This window comes from Nuphar pumila, chromosome 17 (genome assembly GCF_984573655.1).
Source record: "Nuphar pumila chromosome 17, dmNupPumi1.hap1.1, whole genome shotgun sequence".
Classification (NCBI taxonomy): Eukaryota; Viridiplantae; Streptophyta; class Magnoliopsida; order Nymphaeales; family Nymphaeaceae; genus Nuphar; species Nuphar pumila.
Window position 1 is genome coordinate 79789170 of NC_143265.1, and position 14732 is coordinate 79803901.

The window sequence follows — 14732 nt, forward strand, 5'->3', positions numbered from 1 at the left end:
GGAGTATTGTCCCTGTGCTAGTTTTTTGGTTGCATTGGGTTTCAATGGCTTTTGAAACCCTTTGTTTGACAGTTCCTTCTGTGCTCCCAAACTCAGTACATATGGTGGGGGAGGAATATGGCTCCATGGATAGGTTGCATGAAAGTATTGCTCATTTTAGCTTGGGTAAGCCTATGGACCAGTTCATAAATCTGTATTCGGATCGGATGCAGACTTGTATAATGAAAAGTTTTCAGATCCATATTCAGATTCGGATCAATATTTTATCATGTCTATATCCAGAGCTTGATCAAACTTGTTCTGTTTGCATGAAAAAAAACCATTCTCTTTTTTCACCAGATACAGGATCACCACACGAGGGCAAGTTTAAGAATCCCCCGTGACATAACTTATGGATGCACGGCATACTGTCTCAAAAAATGCCTAGCCTTTTCTTCAATGTTGTCAATATCGTATCAGACTTGAATCGGTCTGAAAACGATTTTGGTGATTCCGACCGATTTTGATTCTGATCTGAATCGGCCAACTTTTAACCAGAAAATAACATGTGTCACAAAATATTAAAATAGTACTAAAATATTTTTAGTTTTTTTTTTTAAATAAGCCGAAGCAGCCTTGTATCGTATCGATCTCTGGCCGATACGATATGAATCGGCCGATTAGCACAGATGCTGATAACATTGCTTTTCACAATCGAGTTCATCTAGACATCATTGTGTCAGGGTCCCCAATTTGGCCCCCTATGGAAATACTATGATAATGTTGCTGATGTGATATCACTTATCTTTCTAAAAAGCTAGCTAGGTTTGAAAAACAAGCCCCCCAAAAAGGTTGCTGCCATTACAAATAATGTGTAATATTTTAAGAAAAAAATCAGAATTTTTCTGATAATTGTCAGATAGAAACCTACCATGACTAGCGGTGCAAAAGGGTCAAATTCAAGACAGATCCTATCAGATCCAAATCTGAAATGCAAACAGTAGGTATGAATCTGAATCAGATCCGATGAGGTAGGGTTGAATCCAAATCCCAATGGAGGTGATATTATTGGATCCAGAAAAACTATAAGAAAAACAAGCGATTTACATGAAAAAAAATGCAACCGGATAGGATTTTGAATTGTATCAATTCGCAACCCCCACTTAGCCGGTAAAGATTCAACGTCCTCAGCACTAACTTGGTTCTTTTGGCTGCTCTCGGTCAATCCCCAAGCTCAATCTAAGATCCACAATGAGGTGAACCAGATTGCAAAACTACCAGAGTGTTCCCAAGAAACCCTTCAGGATGGGCAGTCTTCCGATATGAAGAATTGAAAGAAATGCAATCCTTCATGCAGCTCTTTCCTAAGCCCTTCGACTGTTCCCGCCGGTCCCGATCAATTCCAGAATGACTGAAGAATGATGTTTTGCCTGATGGAACATATGTTGGTGCTGGTTGATTCTCTGATTATTCAGACTATGCAATATGTAGATCAAAGAGTTGTGGGGAGCAAATGGACATGAGTTCATGATGGTTAGAGGATGGCATGTTTGTGCCTGCAAATCAGTTTAAGTTTCCTGTTTTTCATGCTGGCCCACGAACTTGTTTAGGTAAAGATATGGCTCATATTCAGATGAAATCAGTTGTTGCTTCCATCCTCTATAGATTTGAGATTCATGTGGTGAATGGCGGCATACATCCGCCTCCCTATGCTTTCACCCTTACCATGAAGATGAAAGGATTAGCAGTGTGAAGAGAAGAATCTTTTTAAGGATTAGGAGGCATGTGTTTAGCTATAGCTGCATGTAAGAAGGCTATCACCAATATGTACAAGCGCCTTCAGAAAATAAAAGATGCGATTTAGATATGGACAAATCAATTTGCATATATCATCACTTTACATGTTTGTTTGAGCTCAATAGGTAGGCAACCATGCCAAAGTAAGGAATAAATCTGAGAAAATTCACTATTTCAATCCTGTCTTCATCAACATTTTGAATGTTGTCGCCAATTAACCACGGCTGAAATATCGTATAAAGAGAGATGTCCCATATGAAAGCATAGGCTGGCCGATCAGATTCCAAATACCCAACAAAGAAACTCCAGCGATCAGCCAAAGTTCCGAACTCTTCATCCCCTCGGCCAAAAAGAGCCCAGAGGATGGAGGTGACACCCACAAATGCACCAACCAGTCCTACTACAGGTGCACCTCCTGTCATTGCTTGGGATAACCAAGAAGGCTTCTCCTCGGCCTTCATTTCAGTGCTTTGCTCAACATCACCCAGTCGAATTGCCATGTAAGGTATTAACAGAGCTGTTGGCAACACAAACGATAACAGTGAGTTAAACAGGCAGATTTGCCTCTACAGGGAGAAGATACCCACATATATTCTGATAGATGATTCATTTACTGTTGGTAAGGAACATCTGAAGCACCCATAAAATCTCCAGCGATCCACTGAAGTTCTCTTTTCTACGGTCCTTGAAAAGTAGTGGAGCAAACATGAGTGTCCAGCCAATGACAAAATTGAATAGGGCTTCACTGGTCTGAGGGAAAAAAAAAGAATTGAGGGCCTTGCATCATCAAGTGATTTTAGCATATGAACAGATCAATATTTAAAAGATAAAGAGACATTCATTACAACTTTTTAAATAATTCATACAGGATGAACTATTGTCGCCTCCATTATATGAACACCAACTGCTCTGCCATGAAACATGGAATATGTGTCACATAAGTATATTCAAAAGTGAAAGAAAAGCTGGTGATTCTGTCAAACCTGTCAGCATGTATATCTAATGTTTGCAAAAAAAAATCAAGCAGGGGTACCTCTAGGGGTGCGCAACAAGCTGAGATTTTTGCAAGAATCCCAGGATCCGCTCTCTAACAGCTTCACTCAGCCTTGTTCGTTTAATAAATGAGCCTAGCTGGAGCTCACTTTTAGGAATGTTTAGTTAAATGGAGTGAGTTCAAACCCAAGCTTGAGCTTCATCTCATATATTATAAAACTTTTAGACAGAACGGTTGATAAGTGTTTCTCTCAAATATGAGGTTGAAACATTCAAATCCTGTTGCCTCTGCCTTCGACAAAGTTTACATATAAGATTTATTCATCGAATATAGCTAAGATCAAGCTTGACTGAGCTGATCTGGAACAGAATTGTCAAAACTTGGCTGAGCTCAAACCTGGCCCACTAGTACTGAACCAAGCTCGAAGAACCCAGGCTTAGGCTTAGCTTGGCTAGTGTACAGCCCTAGGTAATTCAAACTGCTGCGCTAATGATAGCATTGCAGCTGAACAGTTTTAGACAGCAGAAACAAGACTTAGAATGAAGCTTTATTTTAAGATAGAAGCTTGTTATAAAATCTTTGCTTGCAAAAATGACGAGAAAATTTCCTACATAATAGAACTACTTGATGTTTCCCACATCTATGCATCAGATGTGCATTTAATCAAAACATTTCAAGGAATTAGTGTGGCAGCTAATGGAGTATGCAGAGATCAGTGATAAAAACTAACACAGACAAGGGTACTCTTCAAAGAAAGGATTGAATTCAGGAACACCATAAGTTTGCTTTTCTAAAGTATCCAAATAATATACTGCAAACTTCAATATCTGAGCAGCATGTTTTCCAGCTGATCAGTGCATGTGATACGGTAGCAAAAAAACAAACCCTAGTTTCCTCTGTATCTTTTACCACTCTACAGAGAAGGCAATCAAAATTTTTTACAGGGGTTAATTTAAGGGATAAACATGAAATACCTGAATTAGTTAGGGGAAGAACAAAGAAGAAGTTGAGGGACAGATCCAAGAGAAGTTTGATTGTATCAGGCTTGATTGCCCATGCAGGGTCACCCTGTAAATAAGATCATATTATAATCCAGCTAAGTATGTCGAATGTAAGACAGCCGTGCCATAATATTTTCTCACATACATGCATGGTCAAACAGAAATGAGAAAAGCATACTGTTGAATATATGCTTTCACGGTTGCTATGCAAATCAGCTGTGAATATATTACAGAAAAATCCAGATAGCAGTGCTGCATTCTAAAGAAATGTCATATAGTACATTTGCTGGAAAGAACTTTTGGTCATATTAATCACCACAAAAGATGATATCTGAGCTCACTTGCTCCTTGTGACAGATATTTGACACTATGCCATACAGTTTCGTACACAACCTCTATTAAGAGAACTTACAAAATTCTGGAATAATGAGCTAGAGAACAATGCACAAGAATTTTCAATCTCCAACAGTCTATGAATAAATTGTACACGAACACTGTGACTGAAGGCAATGAATTAATTAATACAACAGTTTTCAAAAGTTGATGAGCATATCTAATGAGTAAGAATCAACCTGCCATATTATACCAAGAAAACTGCCAAAGGAACAGATTTTTTTGTTTGAAAAGGCCAAATCACCAACATGATTTCATTTTTTCTAAAGACACAGAGGCAATGGAATTATTGGGATGTAACTAGTAATATCTAATGAAAACCATGATGCAGATGATATGAAGTACTTTGGTTCATGAAGTGTTGAGACACTAACTAGAGTTATTATCATGGTATTTTATGGATTATTGAACTTTCTAACAAAAGCCCTTTAATTAATTGCTACTCCATTGCATTCTTCCATTGTGGTTTTCAAAATCGTCCATATGGTGAACAATACCATCACACTTTTTTAGGTTGATGAACAGAACCTCGTGACCTAAAGGGACTAAAGCGTCAGGAAAAGAAGGAAATTTTGAAAGAATATTATGTAGTCATGTTTAGATTGGTATTATTAGCAGAAACTGTTCCAAATGTGGTTAAGGTTGTCGTCTCCAACATGCTATCTCCTTCGCATGGAATTTGCCACCATATATCAAGCTTATCCTAAATATCATACAATTGGTCGACTCAAGCCACTCACCTTCTACAGGATATCATGGATGTTACTCATCAGCTTGCTTATGAAGGTCTCTAATTCGTTGACATTATGTCAGGCAGACACTTCGCTTAGCCCCCACTTCCCAAAGTCAACAGCATATGACACTAATGTGGATGCTTGATGCACAATGAGTCCATGACGCATCATGGGCACAATCAAACCAATGTCAGGTATGGTCAACGGTCAACACTGTCCTTTCATCAATATTTTTCAATGATCTAAATCCTTTAATTTGTAATATCGCCCATAAGTCCCAGTTTCAGAAAAGCCTCATCCTATCAACCATGTCCATGTCCATGTCATGTCCCCCACCTGTATTCATGTTTATATGTCACATAACTTGCATATCTCATTTCTATGAGTGAGATTCCTATCAATACTAGATATTTTCTGTCCATATCTCATGTGGACCAACGCATCAGCAATTCTGGTGCAATGTAATTCTTGGAACAAGCCACTGCTATCACACACAAAAGAAAAAAACAACCAGCATAATTCCTGTAATTTATTAACCCAGATTGTATCTGTATATAGATGTGGTGAACTCTTTGGCATTCTTACCAATTAGCAACATAGGGAAACTTGAGTAGCTCCTTCTTGAAGCTTGTATAATCATTCTTATTCTTCCCTCCCTTTTGGTTGATATTTTCAGTATTTGCAGTTTTTCCAGCACATCATCAACGGTCAGCTTAAAAGACCTTAAGAATTAAGATATTGTACCAATTTTGGTATTTTTTTCTTTTCTTTTGATGACGAGGATCCTGGATAGGAATGGAGGTCACTTAATGCCCCCTTCCCCTCCTAGATAGTAAAGCCCAGGTGAGTGCCCGAGCCCGAAAAGGACTCGCACCGGGAAAGACACCAGTATGATCCAGGGGGGAATCTATCCTGGGAAGGGCAGGCTAATTTTGGTTTGTTATTCTGAAAGCACACAGCAAATACATGCTTTTCCAAATCAAGTTGTACTAAGTACCCATTTTAGGAATAAACACTAAGTGATGATTCAGAAAATATTGGTTTTTGTTGCATGGGAAATGCATTTTACCTTATCATTCAAGAACATAACTTTTTGTGTTCTTCACATTAGTCAACAAACAAGATAGCATGTTCAACTACATTTTTGCTTAACAAAAGTACTATTTAACCTCTTGAGGATGACCTTGTGGCATCTACCTTACTGCTAACCGTTATGCCGATGCCCAGCACACCCCAGCATACAGGGATCACTACACTCTATAGTTCACATATTCCTATCCCACTGGAGCATTGGACTAAGCATTTCAATGTTTGTAAAGACGGTGGATCCCTTTGGTTCCTTTGCTATGTCTGTGGGCATGGTGTTCAGAAAATCCCTCATTTACCAGTCTCAACAAGGAACGATTATGGTTTCACATGTTATTTAAATTTGCAATCAAATGTTGAACCCAAGGAGCTCAATACTGTTTCACAATGGATACCAAACCCATGAGCTTGTATATGAATCGAATTGTGAAGACACTAAAAATTGGTTCTGTCTAAGCACGAAGTCTCCAAATATATCCAGTTTAGTGAGATGAGCCTCCATCAGTAACATTCTTACCAAAGACCAAATATGTATGAAATATTTTTCTGTCACATTCCTTTTGTTAGTTGATATACTACCCAACAACTACTCAAATTATATGAAAATGACCTACTTTTTGTTGACATTTTAGAAATTTCAACCGAAAAATGTTCTCATTTTCACTTAATTGTGCAAAGGCAAAAGCTCGTGAACTCTACACCAGAAAGCCAATTACTCCAAGAATTCAAGCTCAGTTAATCCCTTATATATTTCACTCAGAAGGGAGATCTCAAACAATAAATGAATAAACAAACGAACCGAATAATTGCACAAAAAATGAAAACTCGGAAATGGGCAAGAAAACACTTGGAAAAAACAAAGAAAAAGCAACCCCCAAAAACTCAATCTTACATAACACTAGATGGGAGCAAGTAATAAGTTGGAATGAAGTCACATACAGGAGCATAAGGTAAAAGAAAGAGCCAACCAATGTATACTCCTTCCATAGCCCACAAGGCCACCTGTTGTATCCTTCTCTTTGGCCCATCACCATCCAAAACGAGCGGCCTTTGGGGAGTGTTTGCACCCTTCTGGGCACCACAGAGACAAAGGGTACCCCTCGCGTGCAACGTCCCCCACCGCAGCCAATTGGGTCCCTTCGGATCTGCTGCATTGAAGAGGGAGGATGCTATCGGGCAACTCTTTGCAGGCTTGAGAGACCAATAAGCGGAAACGGCGGAAGCAATCATCTCTCTCACAAAGTGTATAGCTCGTTGCTTCCTTGGGGCAGATTGGTTCCCTAAGTGTTATCGGCTAAAGGCCCTTCCCCAAGATCTGCTTGGTTATTTTTTTTATGATAGGGTTCATACTCAATTATTTAAAGAAATGGGTTTGAAGTTGGGTTTTCAGAAGAAACTACTTTCATTTATTTTGGTCATGCTCAATTTTTTTGGATCTATTTAATAGGACGCCAAGATCTCTAAACTTAATTGTTAAAGAACAGTCGACGTGATTGCTTAATTGGTGGTTTGTTTGGATGGCACGCAATGATGTTATTTTTCATTAAATTTTGATCGTTCTTAATAATCTGGTCCATAAAATCTTTGTTGATATATATGTGATTCTACGTATCTATCTTAGAGACCTCTCCTTTTCTTTGAACAACTTTCACTCATCCATGGTTCATTCTAATCGAGCTTACCCTGAGCTTGGCTGTTTGTTGCTATCTGTCTGTAGTTTTTTTTTCTTTAGCTTTTTATTTTTTTATATTTTATTTTTATTTTTTATCTTGTTCGGTTCATGAGTTCAACATTTTGTTGATCCTCATGAGTGGTAATGTTGATCTTTTTTCGACTCTCTCTCTTCCCGTTCTTGGTGTGTCGATCACTCGGTCAGCACCTAAGCAACGTGGCTCTCGTTTTATCCTTTTCCTTTCGCTGAGAATTCACATCACACGTTTGAAGACCACGGGTGGCGTTCTTCTTTTTTAAATGGCAAGCTGGGTTAGGCAGATACATCATCACGAGGAGACGTTCCCTAAGAGCTCCTACCAATTGAACTTAAAACACCCCAAGACAAGGAGACGTGCACTAACAGCTCCTACCGAACAAGGTAGATAGGAGCCTACCATGATAATTGTAGCCTCCCTTTCGACAAGGCTGAAGCTGAGTGTGCTCCTCGGTGAGAGGTTTTATTATTTTTACAGTGATAATTTGCGGGTCTTAATCAGAACTCGGGTCGGGCCCGGGTCTGGTATAAAATTTCACAAACTATACCAGATCCATGTATTAATTGGTCCTTCGGGTTTGGACCCGGGTCTTAATCAGGTCTTCTTGTTTATCAACATACCCAGATCCTATATGGTTTGAATCGTTGATACAGGTTGGGTTCCGGTAAACCTGATCCGTTGACACCCTTAATTTTTTTAAATTGGTCCCTGCCTTATAGCTGATTTGCAAAATAGTCCCCTCACATTTCTCAATTACAATTAGTTTGACCATAAACACTGACCATAGTTAACTGGTCACTAAAATGCCCTTCATCAAATATCTGTTAGTGCATTAACTTTTTGCAAATCAGTTTCTACTTTATTCACATTTTTACAAATGTGTCTTTTTGTAAGGGCATAACTGTTAATTTGTCTGCCCTTTAACAGTTACTGTCAGAAAAGCTAACAGCTGTTAACCTCAAAGACTGATTTGCAAGGGTTAACAAAAAGGCAAGGACCAATTTACAAAATGGCAAAAGCAGGTATTATTTATTTTGCAAATCCACTATAAGGTGGAGACCAATTTGCACAAAAACCCTAAACATATCTTAGAAACAATTTATATCACATAATGTTGTAAAATAAATAAGTGTTTAGCTGCAAGCAAATATGCTTATAGTCCCTTTGTTGAAACTATGTATATTTTCTATAAATGAGTCAGTTTGAATTTAGCTTAATAACCAACCGGGGGGCAGAGCGGCTCGGCTTAGCAGCTAGTGCACGCCACATTGTGTTAGGACGTTGCAAGTTTGAATCCCAATGGTATTGTTGTATAACTGGTAAGAGTCTGCCTAACCCCAGCTTGACTATAAAAAAAACTTAGCTTAATAGGTCTCGAGTTCAAAACTTATTAATACAGCTTAGCTTTGAAACAATGTATCTTTTGTAACCATGATAGCTCAAGCTAGTCATGAGCTTGAGCTCAGCTTAGCTCTCTATGAAAATGAACCGACCTCTGACCTTGATAGCTCAAGCGGCTGACAATGTAGATCAAGTGCACCAAGAATTTTATTTTATGATTATTGAATATACATAATCTAAAATAGGAGCTTCAAATACTAATTGAAGCAGCTTCAAAAAACATTAGCAACCAAGATGAGGCAACTATGTCTGGCATGCATATTCATTTTGTGCAGGAAAGATCAACTTCCATGATGAGGCAAGAAGCTTGCTGTGTGAAGCATGAATTTCTTCTATTATTCGACCACTGTGGGAGATCTCATGTTCTTCCAAGAGTTCGCTATCTATTACTTCATTTACTGCATCAGGAAATGCTTCAAGCACCCACTTTGTCATGTTGAAGCCCCCAGTGAACATAGAATCTGTAGGTCTTTTTCTAGTAAAAGTCTCCAATAACAAAATCCCATAGCTGTAAACATCTGCTTTGGCTGATACCTTCCCTTCCAGTCCATACACTGATTCACATTTACAATTATCCCATTAGATAATGAAAATGAAGAAACGTTTAAAGGCACATCTATGTTTGGATAAGGTGGGAAGAATTTCTTGGATTGAGAATTCTCACCAGGCCCCACATCTCTTTTGTTTGGGGTTCATTCCATGAGAATTTGGATTCGACCATTTTCTCTCAACTTCCTTGAAAAAAGGATGAAAATGGCTTCTCCTGCAATTGTAATTCCAATTACTATATATGGAGAATGGGAGATGGTAATTTGAATATTTGAAATAAGTGGGGTTCATGCATTTTCACTTTTCTCATGTGGCGCATGACTTCAAAGTTCACGCCATAACTAATTCACACTTCCTCAGTCAATTAGTTATATACCAATGACATAAACCAACAGCATTTTAGTTGAATTTTACTTTTTTTGGCAACAAATTGCTCTTGCTCTATATGTTGTGCATAATAAAACGAACCATTGATGATGTTGAAGAAAGGAATGGAGATACCTGGTGAAATGTAATTCATCCAAAAGTACACTGCTTGGCTTCAGATCACAGTGAACAACAGGCTCTGAATAACCATGATGAAGATATTCCATGGCACATGCCACATCTATCATTATGTCAAGCCTCTGAAGGATATTCAAAAACTTGTCATGAGAATGCAACCAATGATCTAGTCTGCCACTGGGCATAAACTGAAGAACCAAAGCCTTGAAATCAAAGTTGGAGCAAGCAGTAATGATCTTAACTAGATTTCTATGTCGAATTCTACACATTATTTCACATTCTGTATTAAAACTCTTCAATGCTCCTGTGAGATGTAAATTCAAGACCTTTATAGCTGTTGGTGTTCCATCAAGTAGAATTCCTTTGTAAACTGGGCCAAAGCTGCCTGCACCAAGCAATTTGGCCTCGCTGAAGTTATATGTTGTGTGAACAAGCTCTTGATGTGAAACAATTCTGTATGTTGGTCCTGGTATTTCATCAACCAAGGCATGCTCACTTCTACTCCTTTGATATATCACAACCATAAGAAAACACAGAAGACAAAACAAAGGAAGGATGACTGCCAAAACAATGGTTCTGAGAGTAGAACTTCTACTAGACTTTTGTTTGATATATGTTGAACAGGCAGGTACTTGAAGCCTTGCTGGCCCACATAGAGCACTATTCCCTTGAAACGGCTGTGAGATTAGTGAATACTCCATAATTAGGGATCTCACCCTTTAATTTATTCCATGACAGATTCAGATAATTGAGTTTAGATAGTGCTGCTAAAGACTTTGGAATGTTACCAACCAATTCATTTGAGGAAAGATCAATGGACTCTATGCTTGGCAACTTGACAAATGATTCAGTAGGACCCTGTAGCAAATTCCATGATAAGTTTAGATATCAGAGCATTTGGAGATCTGCTAGAGTGTTGGGAAGGCTTCTTGATATTTGATTCCTGGACAGGACTAATTTATCTAGTGCTTTCAAATTTCCTACTTCTGATGGTAGAGATCCTAACAGATTGTTGTTGGCTATCTCAATGCTCACTAGGCCTCTAATGCTCCAAAAGCTATAAGGTATCATTGATGATATCCTATTAAAAGATGAAGAGACCATTTGCAAGCTAATCATGTTTCCTATGGAGTCAGCAATAGGACCAGATATCATGTTGTTATCAAGAACAAGAGCACCCAAAGATTTCATATGAAAGAGCTCACTTGGGGGATGTCCTTCTAACCTGTTTACAGAAAGATCCAACTGCTGCAGTCTACTCAGACCTCCTATTGGTAGTGGAATCACTCCATTGAAGTAATTCAAAGACATGTATAACTCTAACAAAGTTGTCAAGTTACCAATCTCAGGTGGAATGCTTCCAAAAATTCTGCAATCCTACATGTAAAACCTTACAAGATTGGTTGACAGTTTCCCAATGGAAGCAGGGAGAGTACCATTTAGTGGATTAGATGATATAGCTAAGTTTTGGAGAAGGCTGCAGTTTGTCAATGATGTAATAAAGGCAAGCTCAGTGCTGTGAGGCACATTAACTAGTTAGTTGAATTGCAGATTGAGGGTATGAAGGCGGGACAAGCTACAGAACTCCAGCAGTATTGGTCCATAAAAACTGTTATTAGATAACTCAAGAATCTCTATGTAATATTAGAGAAGAAAATTGGTATAGACCCACTAAAATTATAATGTGAAAGGAAAAGCCGCAGGAGATTGGGAAGTCCATTACCTATACTTGTTGGGATCTGTCCACTGAAATTATTATTGACCAAGTCAAGAAACTGAAGACAAGATATATTGAAGATGGTAATGGGCACTTTGCCTGAGAGGCTGTTCTCTGACAAACTAAAGGCTCTCAAGTTGAACAGATTCCCTAGCCCGGCCGGTATGTTTCCATACAGCGAATTGTCTCCCAGCTGAATGCTTTCAAGTTTTGATAGGTTCCCCAAAGATGGAGGGATGGGGACAACGAGCACAGTAGATTCAAGAAACAAAACTCTGAGATTCAGTAAATTCCCCAACTCTGGTGGTATGCTTCCTTCAAACTTGTTGTAAGCTAGAGACATTTTCTGAAGCTTCAAGAAACTGCTTAAACTCACAGGAATGAATCCTTCTAGTTGGTTTCTCTCCAAATTCAGTCCTTGAGGGACTGAAGCGTCCAAGTTCATGGGGGAGATTGCCTTGGAAGGAGTTGTTGGAGAGACCCAGAAGTAGGATAGAGAGGTTGGTGATGTGCGGGGAGATGGTGCCATGCAGAGCCATATTGGAGAGATTTGGAGAAGTGACTCTGCCTCTGGGGACTGCATGAGACACCGTACCAGCTGCAAAATCTGGTGCTGCTGTTCCAATTGGCTAACACATTATATGGATCATATGAAATGTATGATTTGAAAGGGAGCAGTGCAAACTCATCTGTGAAGTTGGTGAGGAGGGGAAGGCTGGAAGTTGTGATGCTGCTAATGGTAGCCAAGAAATAACCAGTAGAAAGCAAAAGTGACATCCATATGACATGAATGCTAATGGTGCCTGTCATTTTTGGACGAAGGGGGGATACAAGTGAGATTTAGGACATGAAGGTACAAAATTCAAAACATAATTGGCTGTGGTTGTAGACTATTAGACTTCCAAAAGCGGATTCATACACACAACAAAGGCTTCCTTGACTCCAAAGTCAGGTACTGTGTTGTTTTTATTATATATTTATTTGCAGCATAAAGACACCTTAGTTGCATAAGGTTCACGGCAGCAGAGTTGGCACCAACCACCATTCAAGGTCTTGCAAGTGAACTAGTGGGGTTTCTAAATTCATGAACATTTTGTTTGCTGAATCAGATTCAGCTATCCACACACATTAGGAGGTCAATGAAAGATATTATTATGTTGGCTACAAAGGTCATTACCTTTGCAGTAGTGGAGCTCTTGACTATGTCTCCTTGAATCAGCACGCTCTAGATTACATTTGTTTACATATGAAACAAGAAAATTCTCTAAGGTTATGTTTGGGAGCCTTGAATAGGAGGTTGTGTTGTAGTTTCCGCCCTGCTCTCATAAATTTGCTGTCTGGGAGCAGTGGCCTTGCTACATTTCAACACCCTCTACAAGAGGATATTTTTGGCAATTCCATCTCTCAACATCAGACATTGGCAAAACAATATTTTGAGAACACACTGAAATCGTGTTTTCATCGAGGCTCCCAAACATAGACTAAAAGTCTTTGTCAAAGATGACAGGACTGCATAATCTTTAATTTTGGATTTTAGACTTTTTTCATTTCTGGGTAATTTTATAATAAATTGACAGAAGTTGGGAAAACTTTGGCTTGTTTGGCATTTGACTGTATGAAGTCTCTTCACTTGCAAGTGGGGGCACCATTCCTTTCCTATTTTTTTATTGGCAATTTGGGGTTAGAAAGACCCTGTTATACAACTATACCATTGGGTTTTCAACCTGCAACGTAAGATGACGTGCACTAGCTGTTCTTACCAGACAAGCGGGCACCATTACTATATTGATAAAAACAAGATAATTAGTCAACTTGATCCAATCAAGGCTTGATTGAGACTGTTCAACATGTTGAGACAAACCAAGTGTTTGATACTCGTGTCAGCGGGGTCTTGTGTCAAGCTGAAGGCCCAGGATCGAATCACAATAACACATGGGGGGCTGTCATTGCTTTATGTCTCGGTTGGCTGTGTGATCATGTCTTCAACACGGAGTTTTACCTCACACGAAGGTGAGCCCATTACTTGATCCGCTTCTCAGTGAGGTTCCTTCGTCATTATAATAAAAAAAGAAAACTCATAAACATTTAATGCTTCTATTTACGGTTCCTAAAACAAGATCGTGATTTTTACAGAAAAAAACCCAAAGATCATGTACCGCGAAAGAGACGAAAGATCCCGATATCCTCGCTCTGCCAAATGGGATGCAGGTCCTCCGAGCCGACCTTGAGCCACCGGAACCCGGCGCTCCGGAGGCCGCCGAAGCACGCCGTCGTCCCGGCGCGCAGCTCGTAGGAAAGCAGGATAAGCGTGCGGTCGTCGCTAAGCTCCCTGAGGCTCCGGCAGAGGTCCGGCACGGCGGAGGTGTCGTAGAGGAGGTCGGACATAAGCACGACGTCGAAGGGCGGCGGGGAGAGGGCGGAGCAGTCACCGCCCCACCGGAGAGGCCGCACCTCGACCGCGCCGCCGGCGAGGCCGTTCGCCTCGGCGTTCCGGGGTAGGCCCGGCAGGAGCTCCGGGAGGTCCGTGAGAACGACGCGCAACGCGCCCAGCTTCGCCGCCGCAAGACCCGGCAGCCCGGTCCCGGCGCCGAGCTCGACGACGCGCTTGCCGGCGATGGGAAGGGAAGGGAGGTAGTGCGCGAGGACGATGGCGCAGTCCCAGAGGCAGGTCCCCACAGGAGATCGGCCGGAGGCGTCGCCGGAGACGGCATCGTGGTCGTAGATGACGAGTTGGTTCCCTCCCACCTCCAACTCTCTCCGATTCCCCTCCATTCCTTCCCTTGGTCTCTGGGGTTTCAGAGAGAAGAAGTTGGTGAGGAGAATTAGAATGAAGAAACACAACTGTTACCCAAAAGTCAAGGCCGTGTG

General features: G+C 40.2%; 2 protein-coding genes across 3 annotated transcripts; both read right to left on the reverse strand.

The window, feature by feature from the left end:
- Window positions 1–1846: 1846 nt before the first annotated feature.
- On the reverse strand, window positions 1847–7638 carry LOC149812405 (uncharacterized). 2 transcript variants are annotated; one of them, XM_089993300.1, is made up of 5 exons: window positions 6924–7638; window positions 3745–3838; window positions 2643–2680; window positions 2391–2460; window positions 1847–2293 (listed from the first exon to the last, which is right to left on the reverse strand). In XM_089993300.1, exons 1-5 carry the CDS (start codon window positions 7212–7214, stop codon window positions 1872–1874), a joined length of 915 nt encoding a protein of 304 aa, XP_089849426.1. In that variant the 5' UTR covers window positions 7215–7638; the 3' UTR covers window positions 1847–1871. The 2 variants fall into 2 exon arrangements, with proteins under 2 accessions (XP_089849426.1, XP_089849425.1); XM_089993299.1 differs by having other exon boundaries at window positions 2391–2526.
- A 6037-nt stretch (window positions 7639–13675) lies between these two features.
- Window positions 13676–14694, reverse strand: LOC149812406 (uncharacterized). Its single transcript, XM_089993650.1, has 2 exons — window positions 14021–14694; window positions 13676–13911 (listed from the first exon to the last, which is right to left on the reverse strand). The coding sequence occupies exons 1-2, from the start codon at window positions 14634–14636 to the stop codon at window positions 13865–13867; spliced, it is 663 nt and encodes a 220-aa protein (XP_089849776.1). The 5' UTR covers window positions 14637–14694; the 3' UTR covers window positions 13676–13864.
- Between the last annotated feature and the right edge of the window lie 38 nt (window positions 14695–14732).